The sequence below is a fragment of the Garra rufa genome, chromosome 4, assembly GCF_049309525.1.
Source record: "Garra rufa chromosome 4, GarRuf1.0, whole genome shotgun sequence".
Classification (NCBI taxonomy): domain Eukaryota; kingdom Metazoa; phylum Chordata; class Actinopteri; order Cypriniformes; family Cyprinidae; genus Garra; species Garra rufa.
The window spans coordinates 9317645-9343346 of record NC_133364.1 but is presented as its reverse complement, the minus strand read 5'-3'; the positions used below and the strand labels follow the sequence as shown (position 1 = coordinate 9343346).

At 33.7% G+C, this 25702-nt stretch overlaps 1 protein-coding gene across 1 annotated transcript in view; it reads right to left on the bottom strand.

Moving 5' to 3' along the window:
* Positions 1-4538: 4538 nt before the first annotated feature.
* camk1da (calcium/calmodulin-dependent protein kinase 1Da) overlaps positions 4539-25702 on the bottom strand; it is a 72315-nt gene continuing 51151 nt past the window's right edge. The window contains exons 4-11 of the mRNA XM_073838184.1: positions 23276-23414; positions 23066-23192; positions 16725-16800; positions 10685-10797; positions 10164-10242; positions 8527-8614; positions 6466-6736; positions 4539-4837 (exon numbers count right to left, since the gene is read on the bottom strand). Of these exons, the coding sequence (XP_073694285.1) occupies positions 4707-4837; positions 6466-6736; positions 8527-8614; positions 10164-10242; positions 10685-10797; positions 16725-16800; positions 23066-23192; positions 23276-23414 (1024 nt within the window). The 3' untranslated portion in view covers positions 4539-4706. The remainder of the gene's footprint in view (positions 4838-6465; positions 6737-8526; positions 8615-10163; positions 10243-10684; positions 10798-16724; positions 16801-23065; positions 23193-23275; positions 23415-25702) is intronic.

Genomic DNA, 25702 nt, shown 5'->3' with positions numbered 1-25702 from the left:
ACATTTTATATGCGCAAAGGTACTGTTTACATGACAAAAGTTTTAGAAAACTTTTAAACTTTTAAGTCTAGGACAGTCGTCCCACTGTTAACTAGGTGATTAACTAGCTCAAATAATGTATTTGTACAGAAATAATTTCACATTTGTGACCCTGGACCAACAAAACCAGTCATAAGGATCAATTTTTTAACAACTTAGATTCATCAAATTGTTATCAAATTAACTTTTTTTGGAATCTGAGGGTGCAAAAAGATTAAAATATTGAGAAAATTGCTTTTAAAGCTGTCCAAATGAAGTTCTTAGCAATGCGTATTACTAATCAAAAATTAAGTTTTGATATATTTACGGTAGAAAATGTACAAAATATCTTCATAGAACAAGACCTATACTTACTATCCTAATGATTTTTGGCATAAAAGATACTATCAGTGTATTGTTTGGCATTGCTACAAATATACCATTGCTACTTACGACTGGTTTGTGGTCCAGGGTCACATTTTAGTTTTTAAAACCCTTTATAATGCCTTTCTACAGACTTTTATTTTTACAAACTAACAGACAAACTGAAATGATTTCCTGTGGTAATCAACATTATGCCACAGATACTGTCAAAAGAGCTTAACATTCAATTTAAACAACTGTTACTCATCAAACACATCATGCTTACAGCGTAAACGGCTCTGAATGAAACAGAAATGTGCAGTATGGTTCTCTCTTACAAAAAACATACAAAAACATAACGTCACCCCAGTTTCGTGAAAAGCTTTGCTGCGCATCTCTGTTGTGAGATTACAAACTCCTCTCGAGTGTGAAAATGAAGACAAAATGGTGCATGCATGACCTGACTGAAAAATAAACCCATTAGCTCGAGCCCCTCACGGTGAAGCGCCGCCCACACCGAAACAAACATTCAGGATGAAACTAATGGGAAATGCATGAAGATATTCGATGGCACTTTGGAAAATGTCACACACTCCTAAATCTTGTCCGTAGACGAGGTTCCCTCCTGTGATATTAACAAAGCGTAAAGGGCAAAGAAGACATCAGTCACTTTAAAAACCCGACAGGACATAATAAGCAGAGCCGTTCGGGGACAGAAGACCAGTCGCCCATCAATAAGGAAGTGTAAAAACCTTAACTTAGCCCTTAAACCAATGCTAGAAATTCAGACACTTTTCAGAGTCGTACTGGAAAGATGTTTACAGTCGCTGAAAGTTATGCTGCGTTCACGTTGGGTCAGAATTACACAACGTGTAAACGCATAGTGATGACTTTACTGCAAAATACCTAATAGCCACATTTTTTTTTTTTTTTTTGCAAAATTAGGAAGAGCGAAGAAAGCACACCATGATATTCTGGCTACAATAGACATATCAAATAGAAATATTTAGCAGTATCTATACAAAACGGTCTTTAAAAGTCAAGTTTCTACACCACTAGCATCGCAAAATGTAAAAATAGTAACCGGTTACTAAACACTGGTTGGGTAAAACGGTCAGTCCTGGCCTTAACTTCTTTAATAGTGAAATGACTCCATGATTTACTCACCCTCAAGCCATTCTAGGTGTATATTTGTATATATACAATCTAATTATATTAAGAAATGTCCTGGCTCTTCCGAGCTTTATAATGGCAGTGAATAGGTGTTGAGATTTTGATGCCCAATAAAGTGCATCCATCCATCATAAAAAGTACTTCAAAAGGCCTTCTGAATTGAATCGATGTGTTTGTGTAAGAAAAATATACATATTTGAAACTTGACGCCATTTTTTTTGTGAACACGTGTACGACAGCTAGAGATTATGGTTTATACAGTTTTAAAAATTTATATTTTTCTTACACAAACACAATGATTCACTTCAGAAAGCATTTATTAACCCCCTGGAGCCATGTGGAGTACTTTTTATGATGGATGCATCCACTTTATTGGACTTCGAAATCTCAACACCCGTTCACTGCCATTATAAAGCTTGGAAGAGCTAGAACATCTTTTAACACAACTTCAAAGGTATTCGTCTGAAAGATGAAAGTCATATACACATAGAATGGCTTGAAGATGAGTAAAGAACTGTTCCTTTAAAAGTTATAAGCCATATAAACCAAACCAACCAACCACGAGGTGACTTTCAACATTAAAAATTTTGATTTAAAGAAAAAAAGAAGTATTTGAAAATCAGAGAAAAAAGAACTACAGTCCCATGAAGCACTGCAAACAACTATAAAATTAAAAACAACAAATAGATAATTTATTGATTTAATGATGTTCATTCAATTATACAAATATTTAAGTAGTTTGAGAGTGTCGGGAGATCATCATCAGTCATTAGTAGGGATGTAACAGTATCAAAATGTTATGGTATGATAATATTGCGATAGGAAGTCCACGATACGATATTTATTCCGATATTTAAAAAAAAAGACGACAACATTTTAAAGTTTAAATATTCTATCTAATGCACTTTGAGAGTTCAAAATGAAGAGCTCCAACCTATGTTTTTAACTAAGAAAACTTAAGTCACAAAAAAGTCAGTGAATTGACTTAAAATGGGAACTCAACCTTCTTTTTATTGGTGATATAATGTCTCAGTCTAAATTACATTCACACTGGTGTTTTAGAAAGCCAAACAAATTAGAATATAATAATAATAATAACAACGACAGTAATAGCCATATATTGTAAAACAACTGCAAAATGAATAAAAATGAATATTTCATATGTATATTACTTTTGCTTTACACTACAGTAGAAACATTACAATACTTCTTTCCTAATTTCTACTTTGAAAAAAATGCTTTGAAATTGTACTGCAGTAACGTTATCCATTTAAACCACTAGCTGTCAGCAATTTATACTGCACTTTTATTTTGACAGAAACTGCAGTAGAGCTTTCATTTTAAAGGGAAACTCCAGCTTCAGTGAAAACAGGCTTAGAAAAACGGGTCTCACTACAAATTTAGTGAAATGCTGTAATCATCTGCCGCAAAAATAAAGCATAACTGGTGGCCTTAAACTCACAGTAGATGCAATAAATGAGTTCATTGCACTCATTCACTGCGAACGGAGCCGTTCTAAGGCGCAGAAAACACCAGGTCACGAGCTGATCGCCTCAACAATGTGTGTGCTTCACTTTGAAATGTGCAGCGAAAACAGACTTGATGAAGGGACTAAGCCATATTGCGCTTTCGGTTTTTGCTCACTTGACAGATACTGTGTCAAAGCATAATGGCCTAAAACACAACTTTAAAGACCTTTTTTAAAAAACTACACTTTTTGCCCAAAAGACCTATCGTTTCATCGTCATGTGACCACAATAATATCGAGACAGTTTTGCTATCGCAATATCACGATATTGATAATATCATTACATCCCTAGTCATTAGCTTTAGTGCTTCATGGGTAATGTAGTTTTTCACTTAGAATCCCACTGTTAAACATGATTTTAAATACTGAAATAATGCAATCGATAAATCTAAAAAAATCAACCTCGTAGCTCACAGTTCGTCCCTAAAGGCTTATAAGTTATGGTTACAAATCAAATCTCCTATGGAGAAAGCTGATGGGACTTTACTTCCAGAAGCCAACCAATCACATTAGGCTAATTCCGAAATGGCGTGAACGTAGCATAACATATCAGTTTTTGCACATGGTCAAATTGTCATACAATCGAGTTAAACAGCTGTCCATCATCCTAATTTCTGCCATTTTTCCAGCTATATGAGACAATCTCAAACCATGGAGGCGATACTAAAGATACCATCACTATGATGCCCAGTGCAGCTGCGGAATTCCCTGAGAACTCGTACACTGGGCATAGAAAGACGCTGCCATGGCTTTTCGGGAGATTTGTGTGTGTTTGTGTTGCGTATTAACAGCTATACTATATTCAATAACTAACACTGACTGTCTGTGTGTATTTAAAGTCACGTTTGAAGCGAAGAGTAACAGGATCGAGCTGTTTTCCTCTCTGCTTTTTTCAAAAAAAGTCCAGTACAGTAAGATAACAATCAAACATATTGCATGTTTTAACAGATATCTTGAACCGCGAAACTCTAGCAATTGCGCTACCTGTTCTCTCGTATGTGCAAACAGAAGTCTCGACTCGAAAAATGTCACAAAACAGTCTAACGTGATTATTAAAAGCACTTCTGCAGGTCAGCGTGACAAATCAGTGGAAACCCCCCGAAAGATCAAAATGGTAGCTAACGCGAAATACAATAAGTAGAGAGAGAAAGTAAACGGGGAGAAGAGGGAAAGAGGGAAGAGCTAGACGTGTTACGATATAGTAAGAAGAATCATTTGACATTGGCGCCGTCCTCTTATAAGGACGGACGCGATCATGCACACCCTCTCGCACCTTAAACCTCTGCGCTCGTCGTTCATATTTTTTTTCTCATGGCTGGCGAGGTTTGTAGCACATTCATAGCAAAGACGTCACAGTTCTGTCCAGCCGCACGAATTCACTTCTCAAAATGGAAGCCTCCCGCTGGAAATCTGTCTCCTGCCGCTGCATGCATCGCACCCTCTAGTGGCCTGGAGGTTAAATGGCAGGAGTGCGTTAGGCGTGCGCAGTGTTTTTGAGCCTCTCGGTGGTTGCTATGGCGATGGGTCAGTCCTCTGCCTTATTGGACGGCAGGGCGGGGAGTGGGCTGAGGGGCGGGGCTCACAGAGCGGTGGCCTCCCAGCTCTCTCCCCGCAGAACCTGGCGTCACTTGGTCCCTGTTAGCACTGTGCTCACCGACGCGACTGAGGGTGGGAGTGGCCTGCAGGGCTCCGCCCCTGAAGTGGAGGAGGAAGCAGCTGATGCCAGAGAACAGGACGTGTGGGGAGGGGCAGTACCTACAAATGCAGATTCAATGGTTAGAAGTGCATGCATTTAAGGTAAAACAAGGCCTAGGCGAATAAAGCTGAAAATATATTTAGTTTAATATTCGTCAGCTTTTCTACATCTAAATATTAACATATTTGGTCTTGAATGGCTTTTGGATTTTTTTAATTAGACATTTTGACAGTCATTAATGAAGTGCAAGAAGTTAAAAGTTTTTTTTTTACTGCAACAAGTGGTAATTTAAAATAATTGTATTCATGGAAATTTAAGCATATAAATAATACCTTTCCACATTTTTGTACAATAATTTTTCTTTTTAGTAAAACACACCATGCAAAATTTGAGTGTTGATGTGAGTCATTGTAGTTAAAGTAAAACTACAACTATTAAAAACATTTTTGTTATTTGGCATGTTTAGGAATATGTATATGAATAAAGTTTAAATAAATATAAATATTTAAGGAAAAATAAAAAATGTTGCCTTTGCAATGGAAATAAATAAAATTAAACTGAAATAATAATAATATAAAATTATAATATAACAACTATTAAAATAATTTTTATTAATTAAAATGAAGCTGACATAAAATTAAATAAATTTAAATATAATTTTTTTTTAAATGCTGACTTTGCAAGTTGAAACACAAAAAGTACCGGAAATAAATAACTAAAACTAAACTGATATAATATAATATAATATAATATAATATAATATAATATAATATAATGTAAATTAAACCTAAACTAAACTACAACTACAACTATTAGAAACATTTTTTTTAATTAAAAGTTGAAAAAAATATTGCCTTTGCAATAAAATAAAAAAAAATGAAATAATAATATAATATAATATGAATGTTAACAAAAATATTTAAAACTAAACTGATAATATAATATAATATAATACCTAAACATTAGCAATATATGTAAAAAAAGATGTGTAAAAGTATGAAAAATACAACTACATTAAAATAAAATGCTTATTCTAAGCTCACTCTAAATATTAATAAAAAACTATGTATTAACTAAACTAAAACTACAAATATTATATTTGAAATGAAATAAAATTAAATATAAATATTAGAAGAAAAATTAAAAAATGTTGCTTTTGCAAGTTGAAGCACTAAAATTACCGGAAATAAATAACTAAAACTAAACTGAAATAATAAAATCAAAGATAAAATAAAATAAACTAATAAAAACATTTTTGTTAATTAAAATGAAGCTGAAATAAAATTAAATATAAATAAATATTAGAGGAAAAAATTTAAATGTTCTTTGCAAGTGGAATATAATAAAAAATAAAACTACAATTAAAACAAAAACTGTATTTATAAAAATTAAAGGCTCATTCTTAATATTAATAAAAAACTATGTACTAATAGTAAACTGATAATAAAAACTGGAAGTGAACAAGTGATTAAAATAATGAAACAAACAGCCCAATTTTTTTTTGCCATTATACACACATTTTAGCACTCTTATACACCCAATTCTTGACAGAAGCGGGTCTTAAACTAGCCTATTGTTTTAGGAAACTGTAAATAATTTATTGAAATAAATTACATATTTAAAAGTGCATTGGAATTATTGCAATATTAATGTTGATTAATCTGACTAATATATGACTAATACTTACAGTCTTTGCGTGGTATAGAGGTGCTTCCTGTGGCCATATCGTTGATGAGAACGGCGTTTGCGTTGGTAGCAGGTTTGTGGTTTTGGGTAAGAGCCGGAGTGGAGTTTGGTGTTGCATTCGGTGTAGTGTTGGCCGATAGGTTTGGAGTCTGGTTGGCGTTCAGTATGCGGTTCTGGTTGGCGTTGTTCGACTGGTCCATGCTGCTCCCCATGCTACTACCCAACTGCAGTCTCCTCATGTGGCGAACCACGGCCGTAGCATTGAAGGCTTGCTGATATGTGGAAAAACAAGAAGTCGTGGTCAAAAAGAAGAGTAATGAGGTCCAAAACAAGCAAATACTTCTGGGTCTTTCCAAGTCAAATCAACCAAATTTTAAAAACAAACATTTTTGATTTTGCTAATATTTTTTCTGAGGATAGATAGACATGTATAATGATGAAAGCCAAAATAATAAATGTCATGGATAAATATTTACTGAGTTATACACTATTTTGTAGAGGGAGGTCAAAATGGCAATTTTCACCTGAGATTCAGAGCCAAGTTAGAGGGGGGCAAAATTATCATAATGTTATATTTACATAGAGATTCGTAGTTCTATTAAAACTGGTTGACTTTAGCCATCTTTGTCACAGTATGCACTAATGGTGAACATTCAAAAATGGGAAAAACGGCACTTTTCAAGTTTTTCTCCAGAGTTTGCATGCCTGTAACTCGAGAAGTATTAAAGATATCTTAATGTCCTTTTAGATATTGGGTCTTAACAAACTGCCGTTTTGGCATCTTTATTTTTTTACTCCCTATGGTTCCAGAGATATTGGAATTTCAATATGGCTCCAGTTTCAAAATCCAAATGTGGGTCAGTTTGACAAAAATATGATACTTCTTTGCTTTTAAAGATTAATGTCTGAAGAACAAATAATGCTGAAACAAGTTGTACATCGTTTCCTTCTGTCAAGACAACTGCATTGAACATTCCTGTCTGAGTGCCATACATCTTATTTTTTCAATGTTCACAGCCCTATACCTCAAGAAGTATTAAAGATTTCATAATATGGTTTTAGATTCCAGTTCTTTATAAACATTTCTTTTCTAATCTTCATTTTTAAGGCCCTACATCATTCAGTCCCAGAGATATGGGGATCTCAATGAGGCTTCATGTCCAGATTGTTAAATATTACCCATTTTCAGTGGTCAAAAACCAAATGTAGGTCAGTTTGAAAAAAGATGATACTACTTTCCTTTTAAAGAGGAAAGTCTGAATAACAAATAATAATAAAACTAGAGATGTATCTTGTTTCTTTCAGTCAAGACAACTGCATTGAACATACCTGTCTGAGTGCCATAAATCTTATTTTTCCAATGTTCACAGCCCTATACCTCAAGAAGTATTAAAGATATCACAACATGGTTTTAGATTTCAGATCTTCATAAACTTTTCTTTTGTAATCTTTATTTTTAAGGCCCTACACCATTCAGTCCCAGAGATATGGGGATCTCAATGAGGCTTCATGTCCAGATTGTTAAATATTACCCATTTTCAGTGGTCAAAAACCAAATGTAGGTCAGTTTGAAAAAAGATGATACTACTTTCCTTTTAAAGAGGAAAGTCTGAATAACAAATAATAATAAAACTAGAGATGTATCTTGTTTCTTTCAGTCAAGACAACTGCATTGAACATACCTGTCTGAGTGCCATAAATCTTATTTTTCCAATGTTCACAGCCCTATACCTCAAGAAGTATTAAAGATATCACAACATGGTTTTAGATTTCAGATCTTCATAAACTTTTCTTTTGTAATCTTTATTTTTAAGGCCCTACACCATTCAGTCCCAGAGATATGGGGATCTTAATGAGGCTCCATGTCCAGTTTGTTGAATATTACCAATTTTCAGTGGTCAAAAACCAGATGTGTACAGCTGAAACGTATTTTATTTAAAGAAAAATGTTTGAAGAAGAAATAATTGTATCTCTGGTTGATTTGACAAGGAATGACCCTTCTAGCTGCATAAGCTTCAATATTAGTTTAGTCCGTAGTTGCATAAAGTTCACTTCTACTCACTCTCCATTTGCTTTTTGCAAAGTTTTTGCGCATTTGTCGACTGACGGACTCATGGATGTTCTTGCAGAGCGCTGTGTCTCCTGCGATCCTGGAAAGCAAAACAACAAAGTCAAAACTTTGCACCCAGTGACCTCCTCTCCTCTCAAGAAGCAGTTTGATTTACTCTGAAGTGTGTAAATCCCCTATGGTTTTCGATCCTTCTGTTGCGTTCTTCAGTTTTTCAGACTCTAGTGTTCGGTTGTTAAAGCTGCCTGTAGAGGATGTGCTAATTGTCGATTAGCGCTTTGGAATACATAATGTGAGATTAGGCGCAGTGTCTTAATTGGCTAGCGTTTATTCAGTAGCTTTCCTTCTGCCCTTGAGAGAGATCTTGGTGCATGATAATAGAGAGACCGAATTCAGGCCGATACTCCGAACGCGCAAGCAATCCCCGGCTGACGCAGACAGCGGCTCAATCTAATACGAATGAAACGCAGCACTAATAAAGCTCTGTCTCTAAATGCTGTTTATGAGGTCACAGTTTAATTGTTCTGGTACGGCTTAAGTGTCTTTGAGGACCTGAATGATAGGCAGACAACAAAATAAAAGGAAATCGTAAAGAACAATGGTCTGCTGAGAGCTACTTGTTGCTGTTACAAAATCATCTTTATTAAATTTTTCTTTTAGAGAATATCACCTACAGCTAAGCTAATGCACTATATTATTTGTAGAAGAGCTGTTTATTATTGTTTATTATTAATATCAACAATAATACAAAAGATCATTTAATTATGAATTTTTGCTTTATTTTTAACATTATTATTATTTATTTATTATAAAATTACTGGTGTATTACAAAAAGGAATTTCAATTTTAAGTATTATTCTAAATTATTATGTAGTAATAAGAATAATAATCATAATAATAAAACCATTTTACATGGATACATAAAATTATCTTTTTAAATCAATTAAAATTTTATTACTTAAATAGTTTTATGCAAAATTATTATGAATTTATTTAATTTAAAATTATTGCTTTTATAAAAAGGAGTTTCAAAAAAATAATTTCATTTTTTACTTAGTTGTTTCTCTCTAAACAATAATACTAATAAATTATTTTATATTTGTATTTTTAAAAGGTTCAACTAAAGTATTATTATTCATATTTAAAAAATTATTTTACTTAAAAATAAAACTCTAAATAATACATTTTTAAATGAACTTTTTATTATTATAAAACTATTTATTAAAATTTTAAATACATAATTTGAATATATGTTTTAATAAATATAATTTATTTAAAAAAAATCTTTTATCATTTTTGATTTATAACTTAAATAATAGTTTTATGCTAAATTATCATTTCATTTGAAATTAATGCTTTCATAAAAAGGAGTTTCAACTCTATTATTATTCATTGATATTAAAATGTAATTAATTAATTAAAAAATATATATTATTATAAATTTAATTAAAATGAACTTTTAACTTAACTAAAGTATTATTATTCACTAATATAGGAAAAAAATAAAATTTAAATTGTTTTACTTAAATGATAGTTTCACTCTAAATAAATAAATAAATAATAGTAATTATCATTATAAGAATTATTATTATTGTACAGCACAGAATCCCATCAGGACAGTATTGACTTACCAGGGATGTCGAAGGGCCTGTTCACATGTGTATCGCTTTGAGGGGTCCTTTTCCATCAAACAACTGATGAAGTCTTTTGCTGTACATTTAAATATAAAAAAATATAAAAGTTAAAAATAAAAAAACACAAAACTTTCATGTTCAGCAGTTTAGAACCATCAAACTACATTGACATTTCAAGGCATCATTTTTGCTTGAACCTTGTAAACCTACACTATGTCACATTCATCATATTGGTGAGATAAAACTGAGAGCTTGGGTTTATCAGTGAAAAGACTGACAACAAATTTTGGATTCATTCACAGCTCCCTGATTTGCAGGTTGGAAGAATTTCATAGAGCGAATGCCCATGGTATTTACTGAATGCCAGAGACGGCGCTCAGAGTTTCCTCTAAAACATTTTTCCACTTTTACTGGCAGCCTGTGCAGTTACTGATAGATGAGTAAGTGAGTATGTTACAGATTAAACACCTATAAACCAGACCATTAACACAATGTGGTTTATATCAGAGTCAATATACCTGAATCTGATATATCATCCCAGTACGGTGCATCAAACTCATAGTCCGCTTTCAGGATCTGCTCAAAAAGTTTGGAGTCATTCTCGTCATAAAAGGGAGGGTAACCACACAGTCTGTAAGAAAACATACATTTATTGCATCATTTCCATACTTGCAGCACATTCAAAGTTCACATTTTATCAGTATATGTGTGGAATTGAACCCACAACCTTATATATATATATATGGGAACGTAACAGCATTTGGGGGCTCGTCCGGGATTTGAACCCGGGACCTCTTACACCCAAAGTGAAAATCATAGCCCTACTTATGTCAATTTCATTGACCCTTATCACTGGTTTTGTGATCCAGGGTCACAAATAACAGTTTTATGGTAAATTATCATTAATTAATTTAATTTCAAATTATTGCTTTTATAAAAAGGAGTTTCAACTCTGAAGAGCTTTATTGCCAAGTGTGTTCACACACACAAGGAATTTGTCTTGGTGTTAGGATCTTCCAGTACAGAAAGTACAAACATAGTTCAGACATACATAAAGTTAAGGTTATAAAAAAAACACTAATATTAAAAAAGAATATACAATAAACTATAAATAACAGTGGTAATAAAAATATACAGAAAAAAAGATGTCCATAGACAGAACTGTGAATGTGCATATGTGCAATATACAAAAGTCTGTGAGTGTATACACATGACCAGTACTGAATAATTGCTCATAAATATTTCAAAAATAATAATAATAATTTTATTTTTTTAATTAAAAATATTTTTTACCTAATTATATATGTGTGGATTTGAACCCACAACTTTATATATTTGAACGTAACATAATTTGACCTACTTATGTCAATTTCATCAAGCTTTATAACTAGTTTTGTGGTCCAGGGTCACAAATAATAGTTTTATGGTAAATTATTAGACTTGCATATGTGTTGTATCACCTAAAAATTGACATTTTGACATTATTTACTCACTCCTGTGACTTTTTTCCTCTCAATGTACTTATTGCTCTTATGCAGTGAAAGCAAATGGCATCCAGTTTGTCATGCTTTTTTGAAGGCTTTCTAAAGGTTGTCTATGACTTGTACAAAATGACAAAGCATCAAAACATTTGTAATATAATGCAACATAATCATAGGACTACTTTTATATACTCATTTTGTCATACGAGAGAATAGTCCTGAATAAATAATGGAAGATTTTCACTTCTGAGTGAACAATCCCTTTAGATTATCGCTGTAATCCTCTAAAAACACATCAGATCACACCTTGATTCAACAGTAAACGTTACGCTTAGTAAATAAGCGTAAATAAACCCCATGGGCTGTAAATCTAAAAAGAAAGACAGCTGATTAAACCTGATCAACGTAAATCAAATTTCCTCAACACATCTCTTGGAATGTTTTTCTCCTCCCATCATCAAAGCCATTAAAATACCTTTCCTCATGGGGAACGGAGGCAGTGGGGGAGAAAGCAATGGTAATTTTCTGCCTGATTTCGACCCCATTAGCTTTGTGTTTTTCTCTTTTCTCGTTGGGCTAGCTAATCAGACGCTAAGAGAATTAGCTACGGTTTCGGCCGGTTGTCACTGTAATAATCACACCTGAGAGGAAGCCAACCATCCATGAGATCTGACTCTAAGCTCTAGCGGACAGCTGGCTCCGAGAACGAGGTGGGCAGAGGCCCTTATCGGTGTAAACACATTATTTATATACTTTGCGCTTATTAATATTCTGAATTTGCTATTAATTTTATATTTTCAGGGATAGTTCACTCAAAAATGAAAATTTTGAGTAAGCCATGCTAGGTGTATATGACTTTCTTCTTTCAGAAGAATACAATCATAGTTATATAAAAAAATGTCCTGGCTCTTTCAAGCTTTATAATGGCCCTGAATAGCTGTTGAGATTTTGAAGTCCAATAAAGTGCATCCATCCATCATAGTGTTCCACATGGGGGGTTAAAAAAGGCCTTCTGAGGCTGTTTGTGTAAGAAAAAAATGCTTATTTAAAAACTTTATAAATTGTAATCTCTAGCTTCCTTGGTGAGACCAGTATATTCTCACCTACATCCTAAGTCATCCGCTGGAACGCCACTTTCTCATGAACTTGCATACGACAGTTTCAGATATGGATATTTTTCTTGCACAAACTCATAAGTTTACGTTGAAAGGCCTTTATTAACCATCCGAGCCATGCGAAGCACTTTTTATGATTGATGGATGCACTTTATTGGACTATTTAATCTCAACAGCCATTCACTGCCATTATAAAACTTAAAAAGAGCCAGGATATTTTTAAATATAACTCTGGTAATTTTCATTTTTGGGCGAACTATCCCTTTAAAATTGAGTTGCCAACTAATTTAACTTAATTTTATATTTAAAGCCGCTTTTCCACTATCGGGCCGAACCGTTCTTAGAACGGTCGTGTACGGTTCCAGTTGTGTTTCCACCTGAGCCTGGTACGGCACGGCACGATTACAAACCGCTCTCGGCCCGGAATTTGTTGCCTGGCTACCAGTTTCTCTATGGCTAAGCGGGTAAATATAAATACAAATGGCTGAGACACTTTGGTCTGTGGATGAAACATTTGCTCTAACATTGATATTTGGGCAGAAAGAAAAATTCGACAACAGCTGGAGGGTGCAAAGAGAAATGAAAAAGTTTTTTAAATAATAGCGCAGTGTCTTGCAGAGAAGGGCATTAAGAAAAGTTCAAAACAGTGCCGGGAAAAAAATAAAAAAACTCAAACATACATATCGCGTCCAAAAGTACAATAACAGTAGAAGCGGGGCTGCCTTCTCTTGCGTTACCAAGGCAACGACTGACGCATTTGTATTTACATTCCAAAGAGTTCCGTTATCTGCACCAGAGTGGATAATCAAACCGTATCCGTGCTGACTGGCCCGGATCGGCACGGAACAGAACGGTTACGCATTGAGAACGGTTCGGCCCGATAGTGGAAAAGCGGCTTAAGATATTTACGTTTTTAGTTTATTTGAGCTTTACTTTAAATAATGAAACCATTTTGGTTTAAGTTAACAAAAATAACACTGACACACACTTAATAAGATTAATTCAAAATGTAATAAATTACTTCACTTAAAAATCAACTTCTCATATCTAACACTTTGTCATATAGAGAGCACTTTTCAATTTTCAATCAATTTCCAATGGATAAAATCAAGCCATGCCGTGTATTTCTTTCTTGTTTAGGGAATAATAATCAATAATAAAAAAATGAATAAATCTTAAAATAAATCTTAAATTAAAATTGAATAATCTTCAATGATTCGCATAATAAATTAATTCCCTGTTGTCATCTCAAAAACTGACATATGTGACCATGGACCACAAAACCAGTCATAAGGTTAAATTTTACAAAACTGAGATATATACACCAGATGAAAGCTCAATAAATAAGCTTTCTATTGATGTATGGTTTGTTAGGATAGGACAATATTTGGCCTAGATACATCTATTTGAAAATCTGGAATCTGAGGGTGCAAAAAAATCAAAATACTGAGAAAATCACCTTTAAAGTTGTCCAAATTAAGTTCTTAACAATGCATATTACTAATCAAAAATTACATTTGGATAGGTTTACAGTAGGAATTTTACAAAAAATCTTCATGGAACATGATCTTTACTTAATTTCCTAATGATTTTTGACATAAAAGAAAAATCAATAATTTTGACCCATACAATGTATTTTTGGCTATTGCTACAAATATACCCCAGCGACTTAAGACTGGTTTTGTGGTCCAGGGTCACATATGTGATTACAACTTATTTTTGCTTGTAAACGGTACTTTATCTGTTGGACTGGAGTTGTGTGGATTAGTTGTGAATTATTTTGATGTTTTTAACAGCTGTTGTATGACCTGAGTCTGAGTAAATTTTTATTTTTGGGTAAAAAAACTGACATACTGTATATTATATAACGGGAGTTAAACATTATGAATTTCATATTTGAGAAAGTAAAAGAGATAGTTCACCCAAAAATGAAATTAATAAAATAACACAAAAAGCATTCTCGTAGCTTCATAACATTACTGTTAAACCACTAATGTCACATGGACTGTTTTAACAATGTCCTTACTACCTTTCTGGGCCTTGAACGTGTCAGTTGCATTGCTTTCTATCCTGGATCAGAAAGCTCTCGGATTTCATCAGTAATAACTTAATTTGTGTTCTGAAGATGAAGGTCTGATGGGTTTGGAACGACATGTGGGTGAGTAATTGTTAATGTTAACCTGATTAAGAGTAAAAACCATAAACAAACTCAAGCCATAAACATGAATACATCAGATCAGGACAGCTGTGAGTGGGAGTGATGGGAAGTGCTATCTGAACGACAGCTTCAGCAGTTTGTTGACAGACAGTGTGAGTGTTTGTGTTGGCGCAGGAGTCGCCCCAGAGTGGCCGGGATCGAAAGACCAAAACAAAAGACAATTGACTCAGATGTACATGGAGGACTGCAGCAGACTAAGATACGAGAAGGTGATGAGGCACTTGTTTTTATGTTGGTTTGTCTGCGATCAGACTCAGTGAAATGCTAATACACGCAAGGAGAAGCGCAGATGGCCACAGCGCATGTGAAATGTACAGCTTTTATGACACATTCTCAGTATCCTTATGAACATTCTCACACTAAGAAATGAAAGAAAACATACAGAGGGAGAAAAACAGGGTGAAATGAAGATAGCACAGTGGTATCGCAATGATTTTTTTTAAGGGAGAATGTACTTTTAGATTGAGGAATATTTAATTTATAGGCTATTGAATAGTCGATTACAATAATTTTGCTGCCAATATTAAATTAAGAAATTGGCCAGTAGGTTTCCTAAAGTGTGGGATCAGTAAGATTTTTAATGTTTTTTAAAAAAGCCTTTTGTTCTCATCAAGACTGTTTATATTTGATAAAAAATACAGAAAATTTAATACATGTTTTTGGAACCTGTGATACTTTTTTTTTTAGGATTATTTTATGAATAAAACATTAAAAAGAACAGTATTAAAAAAAAAGAAAAAGAAAAAAAGAAATCTTTTGTAAGAATATACACTACCGTTCAAAGTTTAGGGCCAGTAAATTTTCTCTTTCTTTCTTTCTTTGCAAGAAATTAATACTTTCATTCAGCAAGGATGCGTTAAATTGATAAAAAGTGGTAGTAAAGACTTATATTGTTGTAAAAGATTATTGTTAGAAGAATAAATCAGCATATTAAAATGATTTCTGAAGGATCGTGTGACACTGAAGACTTAAGTAATGGCTGATGAAAATTCAGCTTTGCATCAAAGAAATAAATTATATTTTAAAGTATATTAAAATGGAAAACTGTCATTTTAAATCAGAATAATATTTCAGAATATTACAAATAATTGTCTGCATTTTTGATCAAGTAAATGCAGATAAATAAAAAAAAACATCAAAAATCTTACTGATCCCAACCTTTTGAATGACAGTTTATATACTTGCATGAATAAAATTATGTTTTAGTTCTTGCATTTAAACACTTTCTTCTTTCTTTCTTAAAATCTACTTGGTTGGAATGGTTTCAGAGCAAATACATATGTACTAATTTATTTATTAAAAATCAACCTTTTTTGCCATATCACCCTGTATGTAAAAAACATGTTATATAAGAATTAATTTTATATCAGTATCATTCGCATATTATACCATCACTGTACCATTGTAACACTGCAGTGTTTACTGGTAAGAAAAGCATTACCGTCTGCTGGGAAACCAGAGAAAATCCAGAAATCTTCCATTAATCAACATCTCAAATATTTGTGAGACGCAAACTCTCTCTTTTGTTTTAATGACTCAGACTCACTCAGACTGCACCACAACAATAAGCCCATATAAGGAGTCTGAGTAAAGTGGGGCACAACATCTGTAGCTCATCTGGATGGGTCATTTACTCAGTGGTCTAGTGATATTGTGCAAATGTTTTCTTCTGAAAGTTTAATTCAAACCTTAGCTGAAGGATTCCTCAGCTTATAAATGAAAGTGTGGCATTGTGGGTACTCACAGGATGTAGGCAATGACCCCGATAGACCAGCAGTCCACAGCTTTACTATACGGTTTCTGAGCGAGAACTTCTGGAGCTGTGAAGAGAGCAAGAGACAAATCACATCATTCCTGTCTGCCACTGAGTCTTGCAGCCATATAAAATTAATGACTTGGACATGTTTTTGTTAGTATATATGTGAGTACAGGTGTCTGGGAAAGCAGACAACCATAGATGAATCATCACGAAGGGCACTCAATTTGCCATCAGGACAAACTACTTTTTGAGACACACACACACACACACACACACACACACACACACACACACACACACACACACACACTTTTGTACTCATAATCCTGTTATTCCCCCCAGGAAGTTGAGGCTCCTGAGTCCTTCTAAATTTATTCTATTATTCTCCATTTACTGCCTCTAGACATTTTCTTCCTCCCTTCAGGAAACAAGCTTTTGGTTCTGTGGTTTAGGGCTTCAACTTATCCTAGAGTCGCCTATTGTGTGTGCGTGTTGGACTAGTCTGTTACTCGTGAAAACGGTTTTGAAAAGCTCTTGAAACTAAACGGGTACATTTCCATTATAAATGAAAGAAACTCTGTGACCTTCAAATGGAGGCTCCTAAAAACACACAGGTAGCAGCGATGAGGAAGACATTCAAGCAATGCATAATTCATAAAGCACTTTAACTAAAGTAAAGCGACTCTTTAAAAAAGTGCTACATTAAAGCAATTTACGAGGGCAGTTTATTTTAGATAATTAGCAGATTATGTCATTTAAAAAAAGGATATCAATTAAGGCTGTGTTATGTATTAAATATTCACAATATTTTTACTTTTATTTTGTATGCAAGTCTGAATTTTAAGATATAAACTATAATTGCAAAAAAAAAAGTCTGAATTGTAAGATATAAACTAAAGATTTCAAGGAAAAAATCTGAATTGTAAAATATATACTAGGAATTGCCAAAAAATATCTGAATTGTAAGACAAGCTAAAAATTGCAAGGGATAAGTAGGAATTTCAAAAAATACACTAGAAATCGCACAGAAAACGACAGAATTGTTAAATATAAACTAGGAAGTGCAAGGAAAAGTCTGAATTGTAAGAAATAAACTTAAAATTGCAAGGGAAAAGTCTGAATTTTAAGAAATAAACTAAGAATTGCTAGAAAAAAGTCTGAATTGTGAGATATAAACTAAGAATTTCACAGAAAAAAAGTCTGAATTTTAAGATATAAACTAAGAATTTCAAGGGGAAAAGCCTGAATTGTAAGACATAAACTAAAAATTGCAAGGGAAAAGTCTGAATTTTAAGAATTAAACTAAGAATCCCACAGAAAACGACAGAATTGTAAGATATAAACTAGGTGCAAGGAAAAGTCTGAATTGTACGATATAAACGGTGAATTGCAAGGAAAAAGCCTGAATTGTAAAATTTAAATTTAAAATTTAATTGTAAGATATAGACTAAGAATTCAAAAGGAAAACATCTAAATTGTAAGTTATAAAACTAAGAATTGCAAGGAAAAAGTCTGTATTGTAAGATAAAAACTACAAATTGAAAGGAAAACATCTAAACTGTAAGATATAAACTAGGAAATGCAAGGGAAATATCTGAATTGCAAGACAAACTAAGAATTGCAAGGAAAAAGTCTGAATTGTAAGATTTGAACTAAGAATTGCTAGAAAAAAATCTGAATTTTAAGACATAAATTAAGAATTGCAAGGAAAAGGTTTGAAAGATATAAACTAAAAATTAAAAGGAAAAAAAATTCTGACTTGTGAAATGAAGTTGCAATTACTTTTTTATTAATTTAATCCCATGGCTAAATATTTTCCTCTGATGTGATTCACCTGCTATTCATTAAGAAAAATAGTTTGTATTTTTGTATACTATTGTATACTATTTTGTACATTTTGTTCAGGTTTTAGTCATGCTAATTAGAAAGTATCATGGCTACAAGTACACAAACACATACAGACAGCATTAGGTCATGTGGGCTGTTTTTTACAGTTTAATTGAGTATGTGCAAACAAAACCTGCTTCAGTTCATCTCCCTATGAAAACCAAACAGTTCATTCCTGTCTAAGGACTGCAGGAATGGACGTTTTCCAAGACGGGCTATTTCGAGGCTATGATCAATATAATCCCATCATCACATCTGGAGTGTCTACTAAAGAGCTGTGTGTGCATAAGAGATGGTGAAACGAAAATAGAGAGAAAGATGAGGAGCTAAAGGATAGAGAAGGATGACAGCGGCTGATCCTTAAATTTGATTTGAAGAGCTCGGTGTGAGATTGTTACCATTTAAAGACAAAAAGAGGACATTCCAGACACACGCACTCATACAAACACACTGAATGCATGCCTGCGTGCTGCTCTCATTCAGCTCTAGTGTTTCCATTGAGGAGAAAGCACATGCACAGCGGCGTCTGACCCCGGTCCAGGATGCAACTGGTTGAGGAATCATTTTATAGCCGCCACAGCACCGTTTAAACACAGTTACCATGGAAACTTGCCCGTAAAGACTGCCTTAAACACACATGCATGAAGAGACATGTAGGAAACTCAACTGAGACTCTACTCTGGTTCAGTTACAGTGTGTGATGGACCTAAGAGGGGATATTTCAACCATATAGTGACTCTTACATGATCTTATTCATTTTAGTGTTACAATTACTTCACTGATTATTTAAATACATGCATTTCTGCATTTTGGCATCAATAAGGTTTCATTTGTGATAAGAAAAGCTGTAAAAATTGTTGTTATTGTGATACTTTAATGTTAACACATTTATTATTGTAAAGTATAATAATAAATATAATAACAAATAAAAACATAAAAATGATCTAAAATAAAATAAGTTTATGTAAAGTACTAAAATGACTAAAATTAAAATTGAAAAAAAAATCCCAATGGAAAAAAAATGACAAAAACATATAATAAAATTACTAAAACTAAACTAAAAATGAAAGCTAATTCAAACTATTAATTGTTATTATTATTATTATGTAATTAGTTTGACTTTTTGTTTTCATTTTTCATTTGTAGTTTTAGTAACTTTATTATGTTGTTATCTTTTTTTGCCATTTGTTTTTTGTTCTATTAAGCTTCGTTTTTATTTCACTTTTAATTTGAGTAATTTCCGGACTTCACTTAAACTTAAAATTGAAATAAAAATAAAGCTTAATAGAACACAACAAACTATGGAAAAAAAAAAATACAAAAACATATAATAAAATGACTAAAATTAAAAATTTAAACTTATAGAAAAAGTCCAAGCTAATTCAAAATATTAATTATTAATATAAATAATAATACTCATTATTATTATTATCATTATTATACTACCTGATATTGTTTTTTGTACATTTACCATGGTAATACTTGGTATATGAATAGAGCAATCATTAATTCCTGTGGTATGAATTAAATACCATGGTAGTATTATAATGTAATATTTATTATTTTGGATTAGCTTTGACTTTTTGTTTTCAGTTTTCATTTTTAGTTTTAGTATTTCAGTACTTCACACAACACCGAAACAACATTTCTAATTTTCTTTTATGTTTTTCATCAAATATTTTCAATTTCAATATTTATATTTTAGCTTCAATTTCACTTTACTAAAACTTTAACAATTACTTTAAACAATTTTTAATAGCAAAATGCCTGACCGCACAATATGAAAGTTACTTCTCTAATTCAATATTATCTCAACTGAATGTTCAAAGATGTTCACATGCAGCATCACATACAGCCATGTTGGCTCAGAGTGTTGCAGTCGCTCTAATCGCAGTGGGGATAGCAGGCGACTGTGGGGCAGTTCTGTCAGTCTGAGATAAGAATGTGCTTCAAGTGCAGATACAGGCCGCACACAAATAAACTGACCCACAGTGTTGGGCAGTAGCGTCGCTACAAGTAGTGACGCTACTAGCTTAACTACATTTCTCAGTAGCGTGGTGGTAGCGTCGCTGTTTTCTGAATCAAATAGCTTTTCAGTAGCTAAGCTATTATTTTGATCAAGTAACGCGGTAGCGTCAACAAAAGCTACACGCTATATATTGTTCTATACTTTAAGCTCAAATCGGAAATATAACTGCTACGGATCACTGATCCTGGGTCAGTAAGCGACGCCACCGCCACTAAACCTCGTGACGCCATTGGCTCATTAAACTGTCAGTCAAACCTCATTATTCCTCCCGCCTCTCTCTTGAATGAAGTGCAGCGCGCAGTTTGAAGCATCTCAGCGTGTTTGCAGACTTGAGGTAAATAAAGAAGTGTTGATTGAAAGTACATGTTTTCTGTATTTATAACACAGCACTGTATTTATAAAGGGTAATGTTTTTTTTTGCATTCGAGGAGATGAGAAAAGTGTGTCTTAGTCTAACACTTGTTGTCGAGACTTTTTTGTCGATATTTTAGCTAAATGTCAGAAAAAAACTGAGCGCCCACATAGCAACAGAAAACTGTATAATCTGCAATGCAAAACGTAGTATTAGAACTAGTGATGGGCGCCTTGATTTTAGTCTTTGAAGCAGGCTAGTGCTCTGGGAAGATCTCAAACTCAGAAGTACCAGATGGGGAGTGGGTGTCAAATTCGTGGCGAAAGGCAAAATGTTTCGGTTCGTTAGTAAAAACAAACAAACATAAAACGACCAGGTTCCATAGCAAAATAAGAATGAAACCGTGTTCTAGTCTAAACGAATTATAATAATCTTTGCTAATATTCTTAATACTTCAAACTGCTTTGGACTTTGCAGTAGTGAATTATGCCTTTACTATGACCAACATGACAGAATATGATATTCAGCTGTTTGATCGCGCTGGTGTCTTACGCGCACACATTTGAAAAATAAAACAGTCACCCAAAAGTTACATTAGTCAATTTAAATAGTGTGTATTACATGCAGTTCAGCGTGACCACCGGTCCCGTGGCACATTTTTGCTCATCATGATATTTTCCATCGACGTGCATGAAGTACAAAGCTTACCCAATGCATAATAATTTTGCTTCAAATACATTGCAGATATGGAAACATTTGTATTTGTGGCAAGAGAGGTAGTCTACATAAGCCCAACTACTTTCAGTTTCACATTTAATTTGGTTTGGATTGTTTAGGCAAATTTATTTATTTATTTATTTCATCATTGTTCTGTTCTGAATAAGATTAAAGTTAAAGGATTTGTTGTGGAGTGAGGGAAATAATGTCATAACATTACGCTGTAGGCCTGTTTATTTCAGAATATAATAAAATGTGACTTATAGGCCTAGCCGCTGTGACCTGTCGGTTTAATTTTTCCTCTCAAAGACTTACAATTTACGTTAATGTGTTTTACCTTCTGCAAACGAAAATAGCCGCTTGACTCGGTTATATATTCTTACTGTCAGTTAACAAATTTACAATAGAATTTAGCTTTGCTTCCCAGATAGTAACAGGGTCTGGGCCAAATCTGGCTTACATTCCACACTTGTCTTTTATTCACAGTCTTGACTGCAAAAGTTTGTGATTTGTATTTATTTTTGTATTTGTTATGTACTATAGATTCTGACAATTAAAAAAAACAGGCTCCTGTATTCATGAAATCAATCACTATCTTTGTTCAAACACGGCAGTAAATTAAAGTGCTGTTTTTGTGCGGTCTGTCATATTTTAGTAGCTATATACAACAAATCTACAGCGCTTCCATTAGGCTATTTTTTACGAAGCTGTCAACACTGTAAACTCTGACGACATGCAATCAGTTGACGAACACCCATTCATATATAGACTATGTTATTCAATAATATGTATACAATTATTTTATTTACAAATTTTGTGTTTTCCCTGTTTTATTCGTGTAATATTGTGAAACTGGTGCCATTGCTTTTTTTGTTTTTATTTTTTTCAAGAAAAAATTCAACCCCCCAAAATATAAGATAAATCCAGGCGTGTACATGATACAGATTTTTTTTTGCCAAATTGGTTTGGAAGAGTGGTTAAATAAACAATTAAACTGAACGTGTATGCCTGTATGACTGACAATTTAATTGATCACTGAGAGAGCACTGACTTGGTATGATGTTGGTTCAATAGAAAAATGAAATTTTAAAAAATAGCTTAGATGTAGTGAACTACTTTTGCCATGATGCTGTAGCTTAGCTTGCTACATTACCCAAGGCTGTAGCTTTAGTGTAGTTAAGCTTCATTTAATGAAGAGTAACTGTTAGCTTAGCTCACTACATTTTCCAAGTAGCTTGCCCATCACTGCTGACCCATGCAGTCACCTACCAATAGCTCAAATATACACACATTTGTATACAGTACATGATCGGAATTTCTCCTTCATATATACGCTCTTACCCACGTATCCCGGCGTGCCGCAGGCTGTGGACATGACATCACCTGTCCCCTCCATCTTAGACAGACCGAAATCACTGATCATGATCTTTGAGCCATCTTGAGGGTTGAAATAGAGCAGATTCTCTGGCTAAAGAGAGAGAAAACATACTCATATTAAAATCAAACATATCAAACCAATGCAAAACAGTAAATGTGGGTGTTTTTGTTCACCTTTAGATCTCTGTGTACGATGCCCATACTGTGGAGGTAGTTTACAGCATCTAGTACTTGTCTGATAAGCGTACTAGCGTCTTTCTCCGTGTAGAAACCTTTCTCCACGATTCGGTCGAACAACTCGCCTCCAGACACACTGGAAATAGACAGAAAGTGATGGATTTAAATACTTAGATACATATTAAAACATCAGGAGTAATGTGTGACTTCATATACAGGGCTGTAATTTATATGAACTGCCCTATAGGGGGTGCTACATGTCGACTCAGATAACAGAGTACAGAGGAAAGAAAATTACTTTATCTCGTCCCTGTAAGTGCAGAGACCAAGCCATCACACAGTGGAGCCCCAGCAAAGAACTCGATGACGTTTGGCCTCTTGATCTCCTACGCCTGCATTAGCCAGTCATTCTTATGTAAATTCAAACTCTACTACATGCAATTAGGCAAATTTAAGCTCTGAGCTGGAGAGTGTGCCGACATGTGCATTAGTGCTGTTCCAGCTTTTCAGAGCATATTAATGTGTACTAAAAGTCTGAGGCTGAAGTTGGTGTGGTGAGCAGGGGTTGTTTTCAAACTATTAAGACTATAGCGCCCCCTTCTGGATGGAGATGCACTCGCTTTTTTTTATATTTTTGGTGATTGCCTTTCACAAATAATGCATTGCTGATGCATATACACACAGAAAATATGCATGAAATAACTCTTAAGAGTTTCATGCCACTTAATTTATTTTCTGTTTTGATCTATATACTACTAGTCAAATCAGTAAGATTTTTTTTCTTCTGCTCACCAAGCCTGCATTTATTTGATCCAAAGTACAGCAAAAACAATTATGAAATATTTTTATTTAAAATAACTGCTTTCTGTTTGAATATATTTTGAAATGTAATTTATTCCTTTTCAGTTGCTGGACGAAGCAGCAGTTTTGGAGACTATTTTGACTATAAGTTCTTTATTGGAATTGATGGTTCCTTTAAGAATTTGACCCTTTCCAATGGACAAAGGGTTCTTTATGATGGAAAATAGGTTAAAATGTTCTTTACACTAAGAAAAATGGTTCTCTTAAAGGATTACGTCAGTTCTAGAATAAAAAATTCACCAAAAAATTACTCGTCCACATGTCATCCAAGATGTTCATGACTTTCTTTCTTCAGTTGAAAAGAAATGAAGGTTTCTGAGGAAAACATTCCAGGATTTTTGTCCATATAGCGGACTTCAATGGGGATCAATGGGTTGAAGGTCCAAATTGCAGTTTCAATGCATCTTCAAAGGGCTCTACATGATCACAGATGAGGAATTAGGGTCTTATCTAGCGAAACGATTGGTAATTGTCTTAACAAAAATTACATTTATATACATTTCAACCACAAATGCACTTCATCATGCACTAGTTTGACTTCACACATAACACTGTAAAACGTGCAAAGAAAGAAGTTAAATAGTATATAAATTAAACATATATATATAATTTTTTTTTTTTCTTTTAATTGACAGATTGTTTAGCTAGATAAGACCCTTATTCCTCGTCTGGGATTGTGTAGAGCCTTTTGAAGCCAGTGTTGTTTTCGTCAACGATGACGAAATCATTTCGTTGACGCCACTTTTTTCATGACGATAATGAGACGATGACGAGATAAAAATGGCTCGCTGATGACTAAAACATGACGAGACGTGTGAGTTTTCGTTGACGAGACGAGAATAGACGAAAATGTTAGTGGGTGGTCCGTCAGACGTTTAAAACGCATGACATTTCTGCTTATTGTGCATGCCAATTAAAACCGAAAAAGTATCTGCCGCTATGGCAAGCCGTTTTAGCATTAAATACTCTTTGCCATACTAGTATGGCAAGCCGTTTTAGCATTCTATCCTTGTTTGGTTACGCTCAACACGTCACATTGTTGTCACTCAGACAGACAGACGATTAACCATGATGGCGGCAGTTTGCACACAGGGTGGTCGCAAACGGCGAGAGCACCTATGGGTGTATTTCAAATATATGTCTTTTATGTCTAAAACCATTCCTTCATTATTGTAATTATTGGTGAAAATAGTCGATCCGGAAGCTCACATTGTGTTGAACTATAGATCTGCTATTTTCACAACTTATAAGTGACACAACCAAACAGCAAAATACTTACTGACCTACATTAATTTGTTAAAAGACTTTTTCCCCTTTTTTGACTAAAACTAGACTAAAACCTTTTTGACTTTTCGTTGACTAAAATTGGACTAAAACTATCACATTTAGAAGTGACTAAAATTTGACTAAAACTAATAAGCATTTTAATCCAAAAGACTAAGACTAAGACTAAATCTAAGATGGTTGTCAAAAACAACACTGTTTGAAGCTGCATTAAAACTGCAGTTTGGACCTTCATCCCATTGACCACCACTTAAGTCCACTATATGAAGAAAAATCCTG